The sequence below is a fragment of the Mesocricetus auratus genome, unplaced genomic scaffold (assembly GCF_017639785.1).
Source record: "Mesocricetus auratus isolate SY011 unplaced genomic scaffold, BCM_Maur_2.0 Super-Scaffold_100001, whole genome shotgun sequence".
Classification (NCBI taxonomy): domain Eukaryota; kingdom Metazoa; phylum Chordata; class Mammalia; order Rodentia; family Cricetidae; genus Mesocricetus; species Mesocricetus auratus.
In genome coordinates this window covers 11,068,296-11,091,890 of record NW_024429187.1, presented here as the reverse complement: position 1 = coordinate 11,091,890, position 23,595 = coordinate 11,068,296, and the positions used below count along the sequence as shown (strand labels likewise).

The 23,595-nt window shown below is 46.9% G+C and overlaps 1 protein-coding gene across 1 annotated transcript; it reads right to left on the bottom strand.

The window, feature by feature from the left end:
- Positions 1 to 1,430: 1,430 nt before the first annotated feature.
- Cmas (cytidine monophosphate N-acetylneuraminic acid synthetase) lies at positions 1,431 to 23,595 on the bottom strand. Its single transcript, XM_005072926.4, has 8 exons — positions 23,309 to 23,595; positions 12,268 to 12,410; positions 11,964 to 12,119; positions 8,323 to 8,456; positions 5,906 to 6,000; positions 5,396 to 5,567; positions 4,399 to 4,552; positions 1,431 to 1,987 (listed from the first exon to the last, which is right to left on the bottom strand). Exons 1-8 carry the CDS (start codon positions 23,560 to 23,562, stop codon positions 1,797 to 1,799), a joined length of 1,299 nt encoding a protein of 432 aa, XP_005072983.1. The 5' UTR covers positions 23,563 to 23,595; the 3' UTR covers positions 1,431 to 1,796.

The window sequence follows — 23,595 nt, the reverse complement described above, 5'->3', positions numbered from 1 at the left end:
GCTTAGATTCCCAGATCCTGTGGGAGCCCACTGGCACCTGCCAGCATGGTCCCAGGTGTTTCTCACACTGTGGCCCCACCCTAGGCCTTCCTTACCAGGTACTACTCCAGCGCCTCAGCCACGGCATCTGGTCACAACTGCCTTGGGAAGTTGGAGGTTTTCTGGGTGATCTTGGGTTGTTCTATTCAGGCAAGCTCCAAATGTGTTACCTTCACTGGCTGGCATTATTGTTGTCAGGAGGATTGGAGTAAGCGTTTCCTGCCACAGACAAGCAAGCAGCATCTTCTTGCCCAGGGCTCTGTCAGTGGAACCTGAGTAGCAGCATCGCCAGTGAAGCTGCACTTCCACTTTACAGAGTCTGGGTGACAGGAAAAGGGCCCTGAGTAAAACTTCCTCACTCAGCAGTTCCTGAGGGACCATGTATCTGAGGAATGAATGGTCGGTTCATGCTGACATGGGTGGAACTTGACACCAGGCTAAATAAGGGCACTATTGAAAAATAATATAAAACCTTAACCAAATGGGACCACCCACAGAGATTGGAAGTGGTTGTGACCAGTGTTTGAACTGGAGCGCTTTTTTCTGTGGTTAGCATGGAGTAATTAGAAGATTTTACAAAAGATAACACTGAGCACTGGAACAAGGGACCTAGAAAGATCTGAAGGGTGTGGGGCTGGCAGCGTCAGACTCACAACTTGCTGTATGAATAGGCACAGAGGAGAAACAGGCCAGCTTTCTCGACTCCTTATCTGTTGTGAGACAAGGTTTCACCATGGCACTGAGCTCCCAAGTGCCACCACTCCACCCATGATATCCCATGACAAGGGGGGGGGTCAGTGACCTCACAGATGCAGTCCCAGGCTCTGGCTCACAGTACAGCCTAGGGGCTGGTAGAGCTGACACACCTGTGCTGAGGTCAGAGGTGAAGACTGGGGTGAGAACCTCGGGGAGGCCAGAGAATACAGGAAGTCAAGAGCCCAGTCAGGTGGGGGACAAGGAAATGATGATGAAGCCACTTGTCTCTTCTTCTAAATCATGCTTGCCTTCTACGGACAAACTCAGAACTGCAGATCCATGGTGACAAAGCTGTCTACAACAGTGGGCATGAAGAACCTACTTCTCGTCATCACTAATATGAGTTTCTTTTTAATGGTGGGAAGAGGTGTAAGTGTTCTGCAAGTAACGTTTACTATTTGTCGCTGAGATTAGTCATGGCTGCCAATGGTTCATTCTGGCTCTTCTAAATCAACACAGGAGAGGCAAAGGCATGAACTATTTAGATCTCTGCATGTGTGTGTGTCCTCTCTGTGTGCACACACAAAGCACACTCACCATGTATCACAGTTGGCGTTCAGTCACTTGTTTCTGCGATTGCACAGCTAGTGCTAAAGGAAATGCTTAGGAAGTGTCTTCTACAGAACAAAACTCTATCAAGTTTGTGAACTTTATTAATCAACGTAGTGTGAGTCTTGCCAGACACACTGCCTTAAAATAAATAAACCCTCAGCATCATTAAAACCACACAAACACAGTTTGACAGAGTACAACACAAAGTTGATTGTTTATCATGTCTGACTTGCATTTACTAAAAGTCTGAGGAACATTAGATCCCTCAGTAATTATGACCTTGCACCAGAGGGAAGCAGACATAATTACCTCGTGGGTTCTGCAACAATGATTTGAGAAACACTTTGAAAAGAGTCAGGTATCTCCAAATCAGATCACAAGTCTGCAAATTACACCATGGGATGTGATCAAAACAAAAGCCAATCCTGTCCCTCACACGACACTGATTTCTATTTTTGGCATGAGTTATTAACCTTTTCTATCAGGAGGAAAATGTGCTCTGCAAACTCCCGGATGGCTCCCCGGCCACCATTGCATTTGCAAATGTAGCCCACAGCCTTCTGGGCCCTGGAGCAGGCATCAGCAGGGACAGCACTAAGGCCCACTCTCTTCAGGCATTCTTCATCAGATACTTCATTGCCTGCAAGCGAGATGAACACCATTCAAATAGGAAAGAGACACAGAATGTTCTAGCTAAATGATGCAAACCACACCACAGGTAAGAGGGCACAGCAGCAGGAACACTACCAATCACAGACCAAAACAACTCCTTCAAACACAAGTGCGAGCAGGGCTTTCCCTAAGCAACTCAGAACCAGCTCTTGCCAGCTATGGAGGGAGAGTGGAGTATATCCTTTACCTGCTGTGTATTATAATTATCAGGAATTCTGTACTTGAATTACAAATGATAACCTTAAGGGAAACTTCAAATTTATGCAAGGGTTCCAGGTGTCATACTTAATAATTGTCAGTTTTAGATTATTTAATCACTATTCTTTCTCTGCCTTATACCCTAGATTCCTTGGAGGTAGAGGGTGGAAGGAGTTCCCAGACAGACTTTAGCCCAAACTTTTTTTTTTCCCAAAAAGGTTTCTCCGTGTAGCCCTGGATGTCCTGGAACTCCCAGAGATCCGCCTGCCTCAGCCTCCTAACTGTTGGGATTAAGGGTATATACCACACTTCTTGGCTTTTATCCCCAACATTTTATGCATTTATATTCAATAGAAAAATATAGTTATCAAACTAACGGTGTTATCAAACTCAGTAAGTAATGATTCCTTAGAGCCACGTAACAGCTGTTACACGGTTAAACATTGCCAACTGTCTCAAAACTGGCCATTCTGTGTGTGGGTATGCACTTGCAGAGGACAGGGGCAGTGTCAGCTGTCTTCCTCAGTTGCTCACTCACAATCCTGTCTTTACATTGTCCTATGAGTTGTTGAGATGCAAGCTTGAACCTGCAACCCTCTTGCCTTCCCATGCTGGGCCACAGACACACCACCACGCCTGGCATCGCATTAATATTGTTAGGAAATTTAACAAGATTTTTTCTTGAATGTTATGTGTATGAGTGTTTTGCCTGCATGTATGCCTGTACACCATATTCGTTCAGTGCCCGTGGAGGCCTGAAGAGGGTGCTGGATCCCCTGCACCTGGAGTTACAGATGGTTGTGAACTACCGTGTGGGTGTTGGGAATCAACCTGGGCTCTCAGAGATTAGTCAGGTCTCTTAACCTCTGAACCATCTCTCCAGTCCTGGAATGCGTTCTTAAACATTTATGTGCCCATTCCAAACACTGCTCTCATAGTGAGTAAAAAATTTAGGAAGTTTTTTTTCTCCTTTTTTACTGCGAGCTGCACACATTTGTGACAGGAACATTTTCATAAGCACAAATGACACCACCCAGCATGATCACCACTACTCCCTTTGCCAAAGCCTTCTGGAATCTGCCTCTAGACCTCTGCCTACATAAATGACACATTCCTACACAATGTCAAGCCTTCTTCACCTTTGTTTCTGTTTCTAATGTTCGGTTAGTTAGTTGATTATGAATATGTAGTCAGTCATACGAAAGCTCCTTTGAGGCCTCATGGGCAGTGGGCACAGCAGGGGTCCTATGTGTCACATGGATGCTGCTGTCCTCAACCAATGCTCTGCTGTGCTTTGCTCTACTTTTGGCTCCAAAGCTATTTACTACTCCAGCATCTCAAGACCATGGGCTCAGGCGACCTTGAGGCTGGTGTGGTCTGCTCACATGAACGATCTGTGCACCTTAGCAACGAGTCCATCTTGATATTCACAATGCTGACATCATGGGGCTGTCAGCTCTGCACACACAGAGCTTACGGTTCTAGCAACTAGTTTCTTGCCTGCATACTGTAGAGTCTGCCAAGTATATCTGCTTAACAAGAAGTCTCAGACATATCCTGAGCATGCCGATAAACACAAAGGCCAGCACAGCCCTAAACGGTTGCTCAGCCTCCACTGTGTGTGCGTGCTGCATTCTTCAGCAGTTTGGGTGGATTCTTTCTCTCTGTCATTGGCATATACCCCAATTTCTTTCTTAGAATTGGAATTTGTAGCAAAAAGCAAATAGTAAAAAATGTTCTCATGTACCAGACACTCTAGGTGCTTTGCCCAGACTGTTACTCCCTACGGCAGCCCTAAACATCATGTCCAGCTTACTGATGAGGTACAGCGTGACTGCACCGTGTGTGCTGGAGTATTCCACTAGACTATTCTGACATACACTGTCAAGGTAACCTCCAGAATAGCTGTTTCAATGGCCTTTACCTATTTGTGTGTGGGGTGGGGTGGGGGGGGTGAGCATGTGCCAACCTAACCCTGTGGAGGTTAAAGAGTAGGGCACCCTTCAAAGGTCAGTTCTCTTTTTTGTACCACACATCTTGGGGACTGAACTCTGGTCACCAGGCCTGGCAGCGACTGCCATTACCCACAGGCCCAGACTGTTCTGTGAAACTCTGGTCTGCAGCTTTGGAGTCTTTCCTTTCGGTTATTGTGACAGGGCAAGCAGACCACAAATGACCCACCGAGATAGGCCACTTCCTTCCAGCACAGGCCCATCTCCTTCCTCCACTCATCCACGATGGCCAGCTTGTCGGACACGCTGACTTCCGTTTTGCAGTCCAACTTTAAGGCAGAGAGTGTCTGCTTGGAGCAGGCCCTTTCTGAGATGAGTCTCACCTGGAAAAGAAGTGAGGCTGTCAGAAGGGAGGAAGGAAGATGGGCGTGGCAATAAATGACCCTGTGGGGACTCAAGTGACAAACAAGTGGCCCTCTGACCCTCTGAAGGGCCAGTTACAGAAATCAACTGCAACACAAGGCATGCTTGACTGCCAAAGCCCATTTGCCGGCGACACACCAGCTGCGCCGGGCGACACAGCCTCCCTGGGTCAGTCAGCTGCTCAGGAGGAACGTCCGCCCCATGCTGTAGAGCACCGTGTAGCAGATTCCGGGTGAACTGTAATGATTTAACCCTTGCCCTCCTGAACCGGGGATCGCATCCACGGACGGAGCCAGCACGCTAGGCCAGCGCTTTATCCCGACTGAGGTCTCCAGCCCTTTCATGCTTGTCTGGCTCAGCTCTTGAACTCACCATTTCCTTGCCTCAGCTCCCTAGTAGCTGCATTTCAGGTCTGTGTCACCAGGCCCGGCTTAACCTTTGTTTTAAGAAATACACCTATACATTAAATTATTCTCAATAACAATTTCATTCACATGGATAAGCTGCAATTAAAAAGTCTACAAAATGTCTGCCCCTTTCTAGTTGCCAACACAAATTAAGGAAATCTTCCTTGTTCCAAGGTCCCATGGGAAATGAGGAAGTATGTTTAAAGTACAATTAAACAGGAGATATTAACCAACTGGAAAGCCTCCAATGTCATCTTTCTAGTGTCAAGAGTTTTTTTAGGCAGTACTTCAGAAACTTTATGTAAATAGTACAACTTTGAAGCTCTTAATTGCTAGGATGTTCTCTGACCTGGAATCAACTCTGGTACACACTGCTGCATTGGGGGGGGCACGTACCTCGATACCACTTTTCTTTAACAAACTTATGCCAATAGCATCTTTTACATCGTAAGAGATTATTTCTTTTTGGTCTCCTGATACATAAATGTGGCCATTGGTGAGACATCCATCAATATTGCAAACCAAAAGCTTTATCTCCTTCAGTTTCTCTTTTCCAAAATAGCCAAATCTAAAAGAAACCAAGACAGAACTTCTGAGTAGAAACCAATGCCCCTCACACTGCCATCTGGCCAAGGACAGCTATAGCAGCCCTCGTCACTCAGACATTACTCTTCAAATTCCCATCACTGTCCACTTTGCAGACAGTGTGAGAACATGCTGCTTGGCCACACTGAGCACCCCCAGCTTACAAAGTCGTTACGGGTGTGTCTTATATGCACACCTCCCCATTCGAGAAAACCCGAGTCCAAGGACTATTTCAAATCCATGTCTACAAGGCTCGTTAAGCATTCTAAAAACAGCACTGGGCACTGGCACGCCCACCACAGACTTCTTTCCTCCTCTTACCTCAAGACTCTTTGCTCTGCAATGGGCCAGTCAATGTCCACGTCGATATCCACACTATGCTCAGCTCGCATTTCATAATAGGCCATTTTTCCACCCTGAAGACAATAGAAACATTGTGAGCTTCTGACATTCACTTACGTACATGCAGTTTAAATGGTTGGGAAAACAAATAATCCAGGAAACCAGCAACACACCCATGTGATTATTCTGAAAACAGTTCAAACCAAACAAATGAGTTTTCAAGTTCCCTGCTTTCCTTTAAGGAGATCTGTCTCTGCCTTAGGTGGTCAGCACTCTGACCCTAGAGCCTCCTCAGGAGTCTGAGAGCTGCTTTCCCTCTGAAGTTTCCCCTCACCATCTAACAGCAGCATGCTGGCTTCAGATCTGTCCCAGGGCAGGGTTGGGGTCTCAGGTCTGTCCCAGGACAGGGTTGGGGGCTCAGGTCTGTCCCAGGGCAGGGTTGGGGGCTCAGGTCTGTCCCTGCAGCTCCTGCTGCACAGACGGTCTCAGGTTCGGGCCCATGGTGCATGTCAAGTTGAGGCAGTGTCTGGAGCACAGGACAAGAGAAGAGCCAGTCCTCTGATACCCAGATCCATTATGGGGAACTTCATTTTAAAAACTGTTTCACAGTCTTGTTAATGTGAGAAACAAGTTTTCTCCACACATTTGGGAGGGGCTAGACCACAGCTGTCCCTAGAGAGGAGCAAAAGGTGGCAGGGGAGTGTGTGTGTGAGTGTGTGTGTGCCTGTGTGTGAGATCTAACCTGAACTCTAGAATGTAACTGAAGAACCAGACTTCTATTTGCCTATGTACTGACCTAAAGACTAGGGGAAACAAACCCTTTGTTCTTAGAATATGAGTCACAGGAGAAATTTTAGAGTGGAGAGATTTCTCTTTTGATGTTGGGAATTGAAATCAGTCTTGCACATGCTCAGAAGGTGGGCCACCACCAAACTACTGACTGCATGCTGTTCCCATGTGTATGCAGATACACATGTGTACACGTGAACCTGGTTCATGCACACGTGACAGGCTCAGATTGACCGTGGGCATCTCCCTTAATCACCTCCCTCCTTACTCATTGGGACAGATCACCCTAGTAAACCAGCTTGCCCAGGGCATGTTCACGCTCACCTTTGGACACATGGTCCCCGTGACCACCAGGCACTTAGTGACTGCTGGGGACCTGGCCTCCAGTCCCACAGTTGTGTGCAGTGCTTTACCTGCCAAGCTGCTTCCCTGCTCCTTCCATCCCTGCATCCCCCACCCATGCTCCCCTTGTTTCTGTTTCAGTAAACTAAGGCCGAAGTCTAAGCAGTATTGTTTCTGTCTTGAATGTTTCACTTGTAAAAGTTTATTATTTTATGTATGTAGATTATGTTTTGTTTGCATAAATATACAGTGTGCAAGGAGGCCAGAAGAAGGGGCTGACTCTGTTAGAACTGGAGGTACAGATGGCTGGGAGCTGCCAGGAGGGTGCTGGGAACTGAACCTGGGTCCTCGGGAAGAGCAGCCAGTGCTCCTACCTCCCCGGCCAGCTCCTCATTGTTTACTTTCAGGGCTGCGGCTGTCACCTCTCTAGAGTGGGGTAGGGGTGACTACGCCTCAGCAGCTGTGCAGACTGCTGTAGGTTCCACACAGTGTTTCCCACGCCCACCCTAAGAGTACATTGGCAGCTACGATGAAAACAGTCAATTTTCCAGTATGTGATACAGCCACACGGGCTCTAAGGACGAGAGACTGCCAATCCTCTCATTTCAAAACGAGAGCAGTGAGCAAGCCCACAGAACAAAATAGTCACAGAGTTTGGCCTTCCAGAAAACCAGGTCAATGCTCTCCCAGATCTACTGACTTGGTTCTTTTCTGTTTTAAAGTAGCAGACATTATTTAACCACACAGCTACAATCTAATTGTGACCTGGTCTGATAACAAACAACTGATGTGGACAGTAAGACACCACCAGCTCTCAGCCCATACCATGTTTACCCACCATTCAACTAAGCAGACTCCACAGGTACTGACTGTGAGTTCTGAAGATCATCTTGCGGGTAAAGCTGCAGGACCAGCTGTCAGATGGTAACCCCGCCTTCCCTCTAGAGATGGTGTAACCAAGCTCCCTCCTTACCTTCCCTCTAGAGAAGGTGTAACCAAGCTCCCTCCTTACCTTCTCTCTAGAGAAGGTGTAACCAAGCTCTTCTCCCTATATTCTCTCTAGAGAAGGTGTAACCAAGCTCCTCTCCCGCCTTCCCTCTAGAGAAGGTGTAACCAAGCTCTTCTCCCTATATTCTCTCTAGAGAAGGTATAACCAAGCTCCTCTCCCGCCTTCCCTCTAGAGATGGTGTAACCAAGCTCCTCTCCCAGAACTCTAAGCACAACGCAGAAGGGTTTGAAGAGTTGTATAAAATGAATGTACAAACCTGTAAGTAACCCATCTCTATTAAATGTCTTTTAGCAAAATAAAATGAGCCGTTTTCATATAACTCTCCATCCCAATCTTGTCGACGAGGCCGTTTAGCTGGATTCAAGTTCAGGGGCTCAGTCACTTCACGAACTGAAAGCAAAAGCTACAGTAGTCTACATTACTTAGAACAGACACCGTTTTCTTAGTAAAAGCAGAAATAAAATCCCTCAGAATGCAGACATCTGCATCTACATAAACAAAAGGTACTATTTCTAAAGGGACAACTGCTAACACCCCTAATGATTTGTATCGCCTTTAAACGGCTAATATCAGAGAAAGTATATCATGAAGGAATTCAGGAATTCAGGCTTAAGGAATTTATAAAAGTACTGTGGTTTTGGAGGGCACGTAGGCAACCTTTGAACAGCTCCCAAGGCCTGGGACTTGTCATAGAATATCATCCCAAACTTGACCTCTTTTGTCTATTTTTCATGATTTCCAGCCTCAGAAATACAGTGTGTGCACATTTGCCTAACAAGGTGAGAAAGTGCTTTCATAGAATTGTCAAAAAAAAACTTTATAAGGACTTTCCCATTAAATCATTGAGGGTTTTCTTTTTCATTTTGCTTTTGAGTTTCATCTAACCCAGGCTGTCCTCAAATTCCCTAATTAACCGAGCATGGCCTTAAACTTGTGAAGTTCCTGGTTCCACTTCCAGAGTGACAGGATAACATGACAGTCATGTGCCAACACGCCCAGTGTTACGCAGTGCTGACTGGAACTCGGCCTTGTGCATGCTAGGTAAGTACTTTTCCAACCGAGGTACACTCCCAGCTCATATCAGAGCTTTATACCAGTGGAATATGTAAATGGTTTTATTTGGTGTTTAAAATATATGAAACACAATGTAAATATTTATTATATTGGTAATGAAAGCCCAGCAGGGTCGACATTAATGAGTATAATGGATGGAACAGTGAAGCTTTTGCTGCCAATATGGGGTTTCCCTTCCTCTCTCATTGGATTTCCTGATTCTGGATATGAAGATATGTTTGGGTATACATGCATGTATGTGAATATTTGCGGGGGTATGTGCATGTGTGTATGTGTTCAAGTACATGTTGGTGTTGCTTCAGAATTTTTCACTTTGGGCTGTCAGTGCTGTGTGAAAGCTCTGCTCCCTCACTAACCATGTTCTGTGCCATCCGACTTGTGTCTGACATAAGTTAGGGACATTTAGAAAATACCGTCACTGTGTGACGGTGTCTCCTGTCCTTACAGCACTGTTTGAACAGCTAGTGGCAACACAGTTTACAAGTCACTGGAGACTGCAGAAGAGGGAGCTCTCTGCCTTTAGGGAGCCTGCAACAAAGCTGGGGGCAGGCAGCTAAAATTCAGGGACTCAACAAGATGGGACAGGACAAGCCTTTCTCCTGGGAGATCCTTTATGCAGCGTAAGGGCCGGTGACTGGCACGGGCAGAGGAGTCCGCTGCAGGAAGACCCGAGGGAAGATTCAAACTCATGGATGTGTGTGCAGACTGCCGGCTACAGGGAACATAACCGTATCACCAGTTCTTCCTGCTGCCACGCCTACACAGGGCGAGCAGGAGGCTGCACACGGGGCAAGAGCCTCACGGCACTGTGTGCTGGCATCTCTTGTCCTGTCCTTCTCTGTCCTCACAGCACTGTGTGACGGTGTCTCCTGTCCTCACAGCACTGTGTGACGGTGTCTCCTGTCCTCACAGCACTGTGTGACGGTGTCTCCTGTCCTCACAGCACTGTGTGACGCTGTCTCCTGTCCTCACAGCACTGTGTGACGGTGTCTCCTGTCCTCACAGCACTGTGTGACGCTGTCTCCTGTCCTCACAGCACTGTGTGACGGTGTCTCCTGTCCTCACAGCACTGTGTGACGCTGTCTCCTGTCCTCACAGCACTGTGTGACGGTGTCTCCTGTCCTCACAGCACTGTGTGACGCTGTCTCCTGTCCTCACAGCACTGTGTGACGGTGTCTCCTGTCCTTACAGCACTGTGTGACGGTGTCTCCTGTCCTTCACTGTGTGACAGTGTTTTCTACCCTACCTGCAGTGGCTGACTGGGAGCCAGTTGTACCCACATGATCTTCCCATAATCAGCACCCACATTGAGCAGTGGACTGGATTTGCAGTGAGTCTAGTACAACTTCTCACTGGACCATGTCATCAGCTGCTTATCCCTGAGTCTCACAGAGATGGAGGCTAGTCCCCTCTGAAGGAGAATGTGGAGTCCCATGTCTACGGCAGGTATATGCCACACCATGAGACACACACACAGAGAAGCAGAAGCAGAGAGGTCACATTCAAGAGAACCAACAGCAGGAGAAATGACCTCAGTGAAAAGAACAAAAATGCTGGAATTTGCACCAAGAACTTTCCAATGACTGCCATAAATATGCTCAAGACACTAAAAAAGATATTGAAAATAGATAAACAGGGAATGGAATTCCTAAAAAATGAACTCAAATACCCAGACTAGAAAACAACAACAACCACACAAAAATCCTGAAGTAATTCAACAACTAAAACTGACTGCAGAGATAGTTAACACACTCAGGCCAGCTGGAGTTGCTCAAAAGTAAACAGAGATATGAGAACAGAGCAGACTGAGAAACACAAACTAGAAACCACTCCAAACTAAGCTAGAATGGATTCCAGGAAGAGGACAAAGCAGACACTGTAGAGAAACATCCCACGGTCAGCGTCTGAGGTTCACTGCTGGCAACAGTTTCAGCCTACTGCAGGGTGAGCTAAGAAAACATGGCCACACAATGTAGGGAGAGAAGACACAGCGGCTCTTAAGAGCCACCCAAGGAAGACGATGGACGAGTTACACTTGGAGAAATAACCATGGGGAGGGTGGCTGCATTGCTGATAAAATGTGGAAGACAGAAGACATCATCTTCATCACAGCGTTTCAGAAAGCAGTCTCAAATGCCTGAGCAATCATCGACTCAGCTGGGTCTGTCAATCAAACCCCGAGCTTGCGGGCTGAAGAAGCTAGCCAGCCAACTTTCCCAGGAATCTCCGTCTCTGTCTACAGGAGGCTGCCATGCCCACTCATCTTTCACTCAGGTTTGAGGGATCAGAGTGCTGGGCCTCACAAGGTGTGGCAAATGCTTTCCTCACCAGTCATCCCCACCACCCTGCAGTATGTGTTTCTACTTTAAAGGGACATTTGAGTTTGGCACGGTTAACACAGCACGGGTGCTGCTAGTGCCACCGTGTTGCACATGCGCGTCTACTGTGACAAGGACAGATGATGTCACAGAGCCTGTAACGTACTGATTACACAACTGACACAGCTAGCAGCTATGATTTTATAAACAAGAAATGCAATGGTTTGGCACTCACCTGACAGGCCAAGAACCAACCAAAAAAGGAGCTGATCTAAAAACTGACATGTCTGCTTCGCAACTAACAGAGACAGAGGCTTGAAGGTCTAAAGAGTGGGAGGCTGGGTTAATTTGGTATTTACCATTTTGCTTCGTAACAAGGCCTAGACTGGAATAATCTGTCACTGCAACTGTGCACCCAACACTCTTACTGCTCCTTAGCTCTCCTTACTGCTAATGGTATCCATCCACAAAGCAAAACAAAGCCCAACTTTTAGTATGAGGTTACCTCCTTTCTGAATTTCACTCCATCGAAACTGATGGCGCCTCACAACAGAGAAGACAGAATCATATCCTTCTTCTCGAATCATTTCTGCAACTTTCTGCAGGTCGGTGGGATGTAAACACGGAGATGTGGCTTGGATATTCCCCACAATGTCAACCTCTGAAGACAAAATGAAGAAAAGACATCAAACACGCCAGTCCTGGTGAGCACATGATACTGAGAACTTAAATGAGATGTTAGCCAAGTGCTGGGTAATGGTAAACATGGCTATAGCTCACATATAATTTGAATGTAGTCAAACTCATACCATTGTGATAATTAAGGAATTCTACGATGGCGTCTAATGAGGTAGAGCTGTCTTTGGACGTTTCAGAACTTCTTCGATGAACCTGTGCACCGAACTGTTTGGCCACATTCTCAATTTCATCGTGGTCAGTTGAAACCCACACGCTGTTTGGACAGTAAAAAGACAGTTAAATAACAAGGTCTCCACAAGAGGCTGCCAACAGTAAGACAGAGCTCTGCACCGACGCTCACAACTTGATGTTGGGAAAGCTTTGTACAATTAGAGCATACTTAATCTAGGTGCTGTGGTGCATGCCTGGACCCTCAAGGCTCAGAGTGGGAGTAGGCCTAACTTCCTGAGTTCCACGCCAGTCAATGCTGCATAAGGAGATCCTGTTCCAAAAACCCATCAACAAAATAAACAAAACCATAAAGATCCAAAACAATGCAAAAATAAAAGCCACACCATAATTCTATTTCTATAAACTAGGAAAAACAGAACTCAGTATTTTTAAGACGACACAGACTAAGCAAGATAGCACCAGAGGTCAAATCTAAGGCGAGTTGAAGGTGATTCTGTTTTGTATTACCAATTTAAACACAAAAGATCACACACGCAAGAGTAATACATGTGTAAAAATAAACTGGACTTGGCTTAACTGAAATAGTTTTAAGCATAGAAGAGAGTAAACATCAAGATCTGGGTTCACAGTGATCAGAAAATCCAACTTTATGTCTAAAACAGTGAGCAGTAACCACTGATGATGTAGACCATGGCTGCTCTGGATGGGAATGTATACCTGTAATCACCACAGCACACAGCTGCCTGTTTGATTCTGTAGGGCCAAGACAAACAGCAAAATGCTTCCTTGTAGGGACAAACTTGTCTCTCCTGAAGTCCTGTTTTTTGAAACTTTCATAAACTCCCATTTTAGAAATAGAAGATGTAAATGTTACTTGAACCACAATGCTTTAATAGTGACAGTACATAGATATTTTCAAGATTTGTAGTCTGTCATACACATACACTCATTGCTTCCTGTCCCTTTCATCCAGCATGTACCAAGAGAAAAAGAGCACAGAAGCCATACATCCAATATCACTTAAGAAAGTAAGGAAAAATTCCCAACCTCTGGATTTCATTTATTAAGTTTATACATTTCCTTTGGCATTTGTAGAAATAGGATTTAGGGGATGGGAAGATAGTTCTGTGGGTGAGTATGCTTATTATACAAACATAAGGACCTGAGTTCAAATCACTAGCCTCCATATGAAAAATAAAATATCTGGGAATGGCTTCAAGGTACACCTGTAACCCAGAATCGTGAAGGAAGAAAGAGGACGATGGCAGCATTAGTGACTGCCAGCATAGCTCCAAATTCAGTGAGACACCTGTCTCACAGAATAAGATGGGGAGTGATACTGGAGGACACTTGACATCCTCCTCTGGTCTCTGTGCATCCCCGCCCACATACACCACATACACACATCATACACACACAAAGGCACACATTTGAGGATTTAAATAGAAGGATAAATGTTGTGAGATATTTGATTATACTGTGTAAAGATATGTCACAGTGATTGGTTTAATAAATGCTAAACAGCCAATAGTTAGGCCGGAAGTATAGGCAGGACTTCCGGACAGAGCAAGCTCTGGGAAGAAGAAAGGAGGAGTTGTGGGGACACCAGACCTTGAGCAGGAACCCACTTCCCCTTCGGTCTGGGAGCAGGCAGCTGTGAGATGTTTACTGAAAACAATTCAGTGCTATAAAGCTCTTGATAGGGCTCAGATAAGGGCTTGCTCACTGAAACACCATGACTTTGACATCCCCTATGGCTAGATGCTTCTTCCTGTCCCCCCTGCTGTGTCTCCCCAATTCTGGGGCCTTAGATTAAACCACCAGACAGGAGGGTGAGAAGTCTGGGAGAGTTGTTGGAGAATTGTATGTAGATGGATAGCAGAAGTCATTAAAAAGGGAAGCGTTTTTTTTTCTTGGAGAGACTTCTCCTAAGCGGACGGACTTGGAGGCTCCTCCTAAGCTGACTTGGGAAGCATAAAGTTTTCTTAAAGCAACCAACCGGTCTCTGTGTCATCTATCCCGACCACCTCGCTACATTCTCGGATGCAGCTGGATGGAGAGGAAGCAGGACATGCAGAAGGAGCGGTAAAAGTCACGAGTCACATGGCAGCACACAGATTAATAGAAATGGGTTAATTTAAGTCAGAAGAGCCAGTTAGAATCAAGCCTAAGCTATGGTCAAGCTTAAGAAATCTCCATGTCATTATTTGGGAGCTGGCTGGCAGGATAGTCAGTAAGTTAGAGATAGTCAATAAGTCCTCATTTTTTGCCCCTCAAAGGAAGCCTGGTAAACAAGAAGGCTATAGGCTAGTGCTCAAGTCTCTGGCACCTACTCATGTCGCTTGGTGCAATGCAAATGAGCTCATGATTTCTTTTGCACTGCAAATAGTTTGGTAGCAACAGTATATAACCAAGTAAAACGTCAATGAAGTAACTGCACTGGATTTTGAAAATCCAGGTGGAGGGGGAGGGTTAGCAGAATACAGTAAAAGCAAACCATCTGGCACTTAGCTTGTACCTGAAGAACTGAGTGATGACTCATTCAACTGTGGCGGTTTCAGTGATCTTTGTTAAATGTTTGCAAGATAAGTTAAAAAAAGACATAGTCTGTCAGTTTGTCTTCCTTCTTTCTCTCATCCTTTTATTGCTGAAATGTTTAATGTGATCTGTGTTGGGGAAGTCTTATGTCAATAAAGTACTGTTGAGCCTATAGGGAACCAAGATGGGAGGGACTAGGAGTCCAGGAGAACTCTGGGTAGGAGAAACACAAGAGAGTCAACATGTAACGCCATTGGGGGTAGGAAGCCTGGAACTATTCTCCGGTAAGAGACATACTTAGATTAACAATTATGGGGTAATTACTTAAAGCAGAGCTAGCCAGTAAGAGACAAGCAAGGCCAACAGCTTCATAATGAATATAGCCTCCTGTGTGTTTATTTGGGACTGATGCGGATCTGGAACCAGGCTGGCGCGGCAGAGCCCAGGCGACTGGCGGGGGGGATAAACCAAAGCGGCTAGCAAAAGAAAAAGCTTCTCTTAACATAATGGTGATCAGGAGTGGGATTGAATTTCCACGCAGAATGACAAAAGCTTTAAAGGAATTTTAGAAACAGAAGAACGGAGAGAAGCACAGATTTTTGGTAGCAGCATTTTTCTCAGGTGTGCTCTGTTTCGCTAGCGACAAGCCGAGATTCACGTGGCTCGTTTACCGGAGTCTTCCTGACTCAGCATAAAAAGAAAAAAAAAACCAACAAGGTTCTTTTAAGAGACTCTGCTAACGATTGAAAGGTGTGTACGTACAGCTGGAAGTGGCAGCTTTTGCTGGAAGTCAGCATGGACTGAGGCAGTAATCTGGAGTCACGCTTATGCCCGCCATCTTGACAAAAAACCGGCAGTTTAAAACGGCCGCGGTTTTACAGATAAGACACGTGGTCAGAAAAACATAAAGATTTACAGTAAAGTCAGACTTAAATGAAGAAAAACCTCTAAAGGTTTACAGTGTGTTTAAAAATATACGTGAGATTGAGAAAATGAAATGGCAAAGTGGTAAATAAATACAAAAGCCGGCGTTGTGGTGGCGCACGCTGGTAGGATTTACTCCAGAGGCAGAGGCAGAGGCAGGCAGATTTCCAAAGAGAAATCCTGTCTCAAAGAAAAATAAATAAAAGTGAAATAAATAAAGTAATAATAAATAAATAAATAAGCCATGTAAAGATGGAAAATACACAGAGAGTCTGGATACTGTACGCTATTATGTTTTTCAGTTTTTTGATTGCTAAGGAAGGAACAGCTGCTAAAGTACACTTGATTATAAATGCTGCTGAATTAATCCAACTTCTATCTTTTGAAAATGCCTTGACTTCAAAATTTAAGTATAAGGATATGTTACTTGGAAAAGGAGTTTTCATTTATGTTTCTACAGAAAATGAAAAGCTGAGAATTCCTTCCAGGCTTTTGTGGTTTGACGAACCAAGACCCCCGGAAGCAGTGGACCAGGTGTTCCAACAATCGAAACAGCGAAGATGATGCAGTCTTACAGACCCCGAAAATACGGACTTATACAGGTTTCTGAGTTTTGCCATGATCCCCATGGTAAAAACAGCGCCCCCTTCCAGCAGGAAGCAGTTTGGAATGAGCGACGTCCCAATTCCCATCTTGTTTATAAATCTTTGTTTTCATTTAAATGGGATTGTTTATAATTGGCTAGTGATCACAGCCAATCTTTTTTAATGGTAAAAAGGGGAATTATGGTATGGGTATTGTTTTTAATTTATTGATACAAATTCAAGGTCAATTTTGTGATGTTTATATTTTTCCTCTTGATTAAGTATTGTGCTTATACTGATCTTTTACAACGTAATGCATAATTGAATACAGACTATAGATAGTTACTTATAATAGAATTTCTAGTTACATAAGTTAGGTTTCTAGAGATACAGAAATATATTTGAGATAGATAAACAGTCTTCAAACCTCTAAAAGACCTTCAGAAAATGGCATTTGAAATGGTTTAGGGTTTGTCTTGACAATGAGAAATGTCTGCTCCTGGCAGCACCAATTACGTCTGAGAGGAAGATGGGCATCGAAGAAACTCGTTATAAAGTTTGCTTTCAACATGGCAAGATTAGCCATTTGGGCAAGAAACTGCTCTTGCCTAGATTGTTTGACTGTTGTTGTATCATCTGGACATGCAGGACCCACAGGAAAGTGACTACTGAACTCAGTCTTACAGGGTTCCTGCTTGATGAAGAGTCTACAAGACTTTCTGCAGGACAAAGAAAAATGACTGACAGACTGCCAACGCAGATGGACAGTTTGAAATTTCCTGCTTTGCTGAGAAGTGTTCCAGACACATTGTGGCCTATGGGCTGAAGATGGATGCCCCAACGTTACAGAGGAACTTCGGGTGACTGTCCAGGCAGTAAGATGTCTCTGTCAATCCTAGTGTTTATATATTATCCTTCTGTGGTCTTTGATGGAGTTGAAGACAGATAGTTATAATTATAGTTTTCCTTAGTTATGATAAGAGATAAGCTACATATAGAACTTTAGACTCACAAGGATGGGATGATTTTCTTTAGATCTTGCTAAATGTTACTAGACAAAATGTTGTAACTGTGTTCTTACTTGATAACTGTTCTGTCATATACAATTTGACTATGTTAAAGTTAAGACCTTTCTTTTTGTTTAAACAGAAAAGAGGAGATGTTGGGGAAGTCTTATGTCAATAAAGTACTGTTGAGCCTATAGGGAACCAAGATGGGAGGGACTAGGAGTCCAGGAGAACTCTGGGTAGGAGAAACACAAGAGAGTCAACATGTAACGCCATTGGGGGTAGGAAGCCTGGAACTATTCTCCGGTAAGAGACATACTTAGATTAACAATTATGGGGTAATTACTTAAAGCAGAGCTAGCCAGTAAGAGACAAGCAAGGCCAACAGCTTCATAATGAATATAGCCTCCTGTGTGTTTATTTGGGACTGATGCGGATCTGGAACCAGGCTGGCGCGGCAGAGCCCAGGCGACTGGCGGGGGGATAAACCAAAGCGGCTAGCAAAAGAAAAAGCTTCTCTTAACAATCTGTTCTGTCCCAGGCCCCACTCTGGACCCTGGGGTATGACAGCTGAAGCAGGACAGTCTGTTTCCTTGAACTCCTGGCCTTTCAGTAAAGATAGGCCCATACAATGCTGTAATTCCCTCTGAAGTGTCAGGGAAAGACATGAGAACCAGTTAAACAAGCATGCGCCTTCTAATGCCTTATCTTCCCCACACCCTTTGCAGTTCTTGCTGACTAATGTACACTCAGCTGTGGTGGATGAAAGAATGAAACGGAGGGGTTGGGAGCAGTGTGGCTTCTGCACAAAGGCGGTGATGACTGTAGGTAAGCGATGGGCATACAAACACAGGCGTAAGTCACCTGCCACAGAAAGAAGAGGTAATAAAGAACTGCACAGTCTCATTTAACCCGGAAGAGAAACGAAAACTTTGTGCATATGTGTGACAACAGCACCCTGAACAGGAACACAGCACCCTTCACACAATGGTCGTCTCTGCTAAAAGGACCAGGTGGACAGATGTCTCCTTGCTTGAGGGATGCCAGCAAAATGGGCAAAAGTTAAAGGATGAACAAGAACGAACAGACAGGCCTAAAAACAACTCCAGGAAAGCAGGTGTCAAGGTCCAAGTCAATGGCTTTAGTCTGGAATGAAGTCACATTCTAACTCAGCCATGGTGCCTGTGCAGTTGTTCTGAACCACAAAGTGCCATTCCAGGGACAGTAACAGCTCACAGGCCCCTCATGAATCTTAAGTCCACAGGCTTAGAAAGGAAACTAAAATGCATGCTGATTTTCACCGCTATGTTCTACAAGAGCCCAAAGACCCACTTGCTCTCAGACTTGCTCACACCACTGCTGACGCATGGTTGAACCAAGGCTCTTCCAAGCAGGAGGAACAGTTCTCCAACGAACGCATTCATGCGCCTTTTGGGGAACTGCTGGCCATCTTAGCAGCAGAGTTTAGCAACTTGGAAAAGTTCTGTTAACTTCTATCATGTGCTGGTTGGGTAAAGCATGGCTGTGAACAAAATAATCTTTATTTCCAGTCTCCTCTGGTCCTGAAAGGCACACAGCAGGCGGCTGCCATCTCTACCGTCTCCTTTCTTAAATGTCTGCTGAAGGAAGAAGCGCCTGAGCGGCAGGGAGGGAAGGTGCTGCAAAGACCTCCAGGGCTCCTACGAAGCCAGTCCAATCCCAATTCACACATTTTAATGGAGGACTAAGAAAGTTTACCAGAATGAGTAGGGCAGTGTTTCCTCCTCAGACCGTAATGTTCTACTGGTGGATGGCCACATTCCTTCACTCATGGGCCACCAGCCACTTTGACAACATAGGGCTCAGAACTGAGATATTACAATAGAGGCCATTGGACCTGCAAAACTGGCAATACCTACCTACTGTGTGGCCCTGTTCAGAAAGTAGCTGAAAGCTGGAAGACAGAATAAAGGCTGTCAGGACTGAACGCATTTCCAGGGCAATCAAGTTTCCATCTACAATCAAGGGAAGAGACTGGTTGTTCCAGGGGAGCACTCGATAGGAGGAAAAGCTGTCAGTGTTACATCAGGGCTGAGCACAGTGTCTCCCATAATCCTCAGCGAGCCTCTCCTCTCAGGGGCACATGCAAGTCCATCCTGCGGGTAGAGATGTTGGGGCACACAGAGGTGGTGGTATGGTGATTACTAACTCCGTGGTGAGGCTGTGGTCTGCACCTTCACCACCCCACACTGCTGACTGGGGCGCAGGCAGCAGAGACTGCGGAAGGAGTGCTGGCCTATTACCCTCTACTACCCAGCTAGCCCTGACAGGTCACCAGAGACGATGCCCACGGCAGGACCACCAGAGTGAAGTCACATGGTACGAGGGAGAGGGTAGAGTGGGACACTCAACCTGATGGCCCAGGGGACAGGGTTACTCCTCCTAACTGCTGCTGTTGCTACAGGTCCTGCAGGCAGCGTAAAGGAACACGAATTGCCATCCAGACCAGCGATGGCTCACACCCTACACGAACGGAGGGCCACTACAGGGAAGCTATGCTCCCATCCGTCTTACAGGGAGTTTGTGCAGGTGCAGCTGCATTCTTTCACTGTATGTGTGCAGTGTGCAGGGGAGGGGCACACAACAGCCTCAGTGTGTGCAGGGATCGTGGATTCCAGGGATCAAATTCCGTTCTCAGGCTTGGTGACAAGTGTGTTCATCTGCTGAGTTATCTCGCCAGCTCCCCATAGATGGTTTAATAAACGAAGCAGAATTTCAAGCACTATCTCCAATGTCTGCTACCCACGACTTGCTGGGTTTTTAACCAATGATCTCCTCTGGCTCGGTGTTCTTCAGCCTTCCTTATGATGCTTCAGCGAGGGCTGTCAGTGCTTCATGAGGGGGCCTAACTGAACTAGCACAGGCCTGACACGGTGACAGGCGTGAGGATGAGTCGGGGGGCAGTGGGTTTCAAAGCTCCAACCACGCCTGGAAAACATGAGAGCTGCAAACCAAGCAGCCCAGGCACTAGCACAACTAGTAAGGGTACGCGGTCCTCCACAGCCGCTGCAGTCAGGAAGGAACACTCTCCAGTGGCCTGTAATCAAAGCCAGAAGCACCCTTAAAAACATGGGGAGACAAGGGTGTTCAGTCAGTCAGTCCACATGAAGGTCTGTCATGTAGGGAGGATGAGAAACCAGTGCCTGCCTCATGGCTAGGGATAAAAATGCACCCTCAAGCCCAGGTGTCCACTGGTTCTCTTCCCTCAGGGGCTGAGGGATGTACCTTGCAGAATGTCTGCAGTTCACCTGAATGGGGGAGGCACAGGTCTTCTTGGTAGACTCCAGTCACAGAAGTCACAGGGAGTTTCTATACCTGAAAACTTTCCAAGTTCACTCTGTAAGGGAGGGCTACGAGCCCATCATGATTTCCCCCGAACAAACGGTCCATTTCTACTGGAGGTACTGCATCTTCTCAGGTGGGGATCAAAGTTAGTGATATGGCCTTAAGCTGAGACAATGCTCACGTGTGGGGACGCTGAGGGCTCTCATGACACTGCTTGACATCAGAAAGGGACAGCCTACCCTGAAACAAGACACTGGAGATTCTCGGGACAGAGTCCACCGCTCCCATGCACTCGTTACGACCCTTACTGTAACAGATCTTGTTCAATACCGCATATGACTGCATACTGCTCAACCGTGGTGTTACGGTGATAATACAATACCTAGAGGAAAGATTTATTTTGTCTCACTCTCTGAGATTGCTTGACTCAAACACTGTGGCCTGTGGTAAGGCAGAAAGAGTATCATGGTGGAGAGGGCACAGGGAGCAGAGGGGCCCAATTCATGGCGGGCAGGAAGCACAGAGAAGGCTTGGACAACACAGGCCCTGGCACGGACTAGCAAGTGTGGTTTTCGATGTTTATCTTGCCTCACTCCCCAAAGAACTAGCCAATAAGGGCAGCCTTGCTGCAAAAGGCAAGGGAAACTGTCAAAGACCAGTATCAGTCACATCGCCTCTTATCAGTCACCTTTCTTCAGGTTCACAAGGATCGGGAATGCCTGCTGAGGCCTGGCTGTCATCCAGCGAATCGACGACCATGAAGACGGATGCCAGCCAGTGCCCACTTGACTCGAGCTGAAGCAGGCTGCCCAGAAGCCCCATGTGAGCTTCACTGTGGCACCTCTGCTGAGACGGAACAGGGGTGACAATCTACCGTCGTCCACCTGCCGACTGTAGTCAACGAGCCTACGCTTCTGACCAGTGTCTGTGGCTGGTGGCTGCCGAGCAGGCAGCGGGCTGTGCCTGTCATGGTTCCCTACAGACTGGCTCAAGAGAGAGGAGCACCCGTCATACAGCAGGGAGACAGCATTTGCTGAATAAAAGATCCATCTTTTGTCCTTAAGCATAACTATTGTACCTAAAAGGCTCGCCCTTTCTGTATGTGCACACACATGTCTGTGTGAATGAGTGCCGTGGAGGTCACAGGGCGAGCTTGGGTCAGGGCGACCTCTGGTACTGGTCCTCACCTAGAGACAGGGTGTCTTGTGCCCCGGGCCCACCGGCTCATTCTCCTTTCTCCACCGCCCTCTTGCTGTAACGAGATGCACCAGTCCACCTGGACTTTGCACGGGTTCAGGGAATTAGACTCCGTTTCTCAGGCTCCCATGGCGAGCACGCTATGCACTGAGCCATCTCCTCATCAATTGCATCGTTTTAAGACTGAGTATGTGCACACGAGTGGAAGGGCCTGAGGCCAGAAAGCGGTATCCAGTCTCCTGGCGCTGGAGCTCAACTTGGGTCCTCCGGAAGAACAGTACCCGCTCTCAAGTGGCGGGCCACCCCTCCAGTTCCAACATTACCCTTTATGGATCCACACTGGAAGTCATTTCCTGACATGTGACCTGAATCATAATTAATAGTTTTGTTCTCAGTCCACTGGCGTTAGGACTTTGATCTCCCTTCCCTTTCATGAATGTGAGATTTTACCTGGCCACGGTGGCCTATATACAACTTGCGCTCCTTTGCAGTCTGTATATAAGGAGAAGGCTAAAAACATAAAAACAAAAAGCAAACCTGACCTCATATGGAGGACCACCTTGCTGTTTACTCGGACGTGTGTGGAGAGAAGTGGGGCCCTGGAAATGTTTGCTGAACCGAACCGGAACCCCAATCCTCCTCTATCTCCCCTTAGCACACTTCCTATTACGCGTTATTTTCGGGATGCCAGCTCTATTTGCTCGGCTCCACCCAGATCCTCCCCTGGGTTAAAGCACACAGGACATTAATAAACTTACACCTTTTGCTATCTATCTCAGTTTTAAATAAAGCTGTCCGGGAGGGAAACCAGCCTATGTAACAGGGGGAATTAACAGTCTTCGGAATCAACCATCTTAAAAATCCAAACCACTAGAAGAAGGCAGCAACAAATAAAAGCCCAACTGGGTCGCAGTTAGCATGTGCACTGAAATTCATTCTTGGCAAAGGATTTGATCTGCCTTGCTTTGATGAATGGCATCAACTTGTAACTCCTGATCAATCTGGTAGACGCCCAAAACGATGCAGAAACAAAACTGTCCTTAGCAGAGGCCAAAGTTCAAGGGGGTAGGCGGGGAGCCGTCCAGGCTCATAAAAACAGTCACACCTCGTACACACGCACACACGCAGGGCGCTTTCCGCATTCTGCTGACTCACACAGTCTCACAGCTAGAGTATTTTTTTTTTCTTATTTGTTGCTTTTTTTTCCCCCAAAAAGGCGAGGGGAGACTCTCCACCAGCCTGCAGAGTCCCCAACTCGGGGCTCCATTCACGCACCTGCTGCCTCCCCGGCCTTGCGGCACCCGACGGTCGGCGCAGCCCGGAGGTGACAGGTGCCCAATCGGCAGGGATCGGGCCTGGGGACCCCCTTCCCGCGACCCCCGGACCCCGTTCCCGCACATGCGCACCTCTGGAAGACCCCCGCATCCAGGGCGGCGCGCAGGACCCAGCCAATGAGCGGAACCCCTGCCAGGCGCTTGATGTTCTTCAGCGGGATGCCTTTGCTGCCGCCGCGGGCCAGCACTAGCGCCGCCAGGTGCGGCGGCTTCTCCAGGCCGCGCCCCGCGCCCCGGCTGCGCTGCAGCTTCGGGGGCCGGCCCCGGGACGGCCGTCCGCGCGGGGCGGGCACCGACGTGGCGGCCCCCTTCTCCGGCGCGTCCATCTTCCTCCCACGCCGCCGCCCCAACGGCTCCAC

Excerpts from the sequence above, each read along its gene's own strand:
- Cmas (XM_005072926.4), bottom strand. The coding sequence starts at position 23,562 with ATGGACGCGCCGGAGAAGGGGGCCGCCACGTCGGTGCCCGCCCCGCGC. Across the intron at positions 8,457-11,963 it reads GAGTGAAATTCAGAAAGGAG|TTCGTGAAGTGACTGAGCCC; the intron begins GTAACCTCATAC and ends TTTTGCTTTCAG. Across the intron at positions 5,568-5,905 it reads GCAGAGCAAAGAGTCTTGAG|ATTTGGCTATTTTGGAAAAG; the intron begins GTAAGAGGAGGA and ends GGTTTCTTTTAG.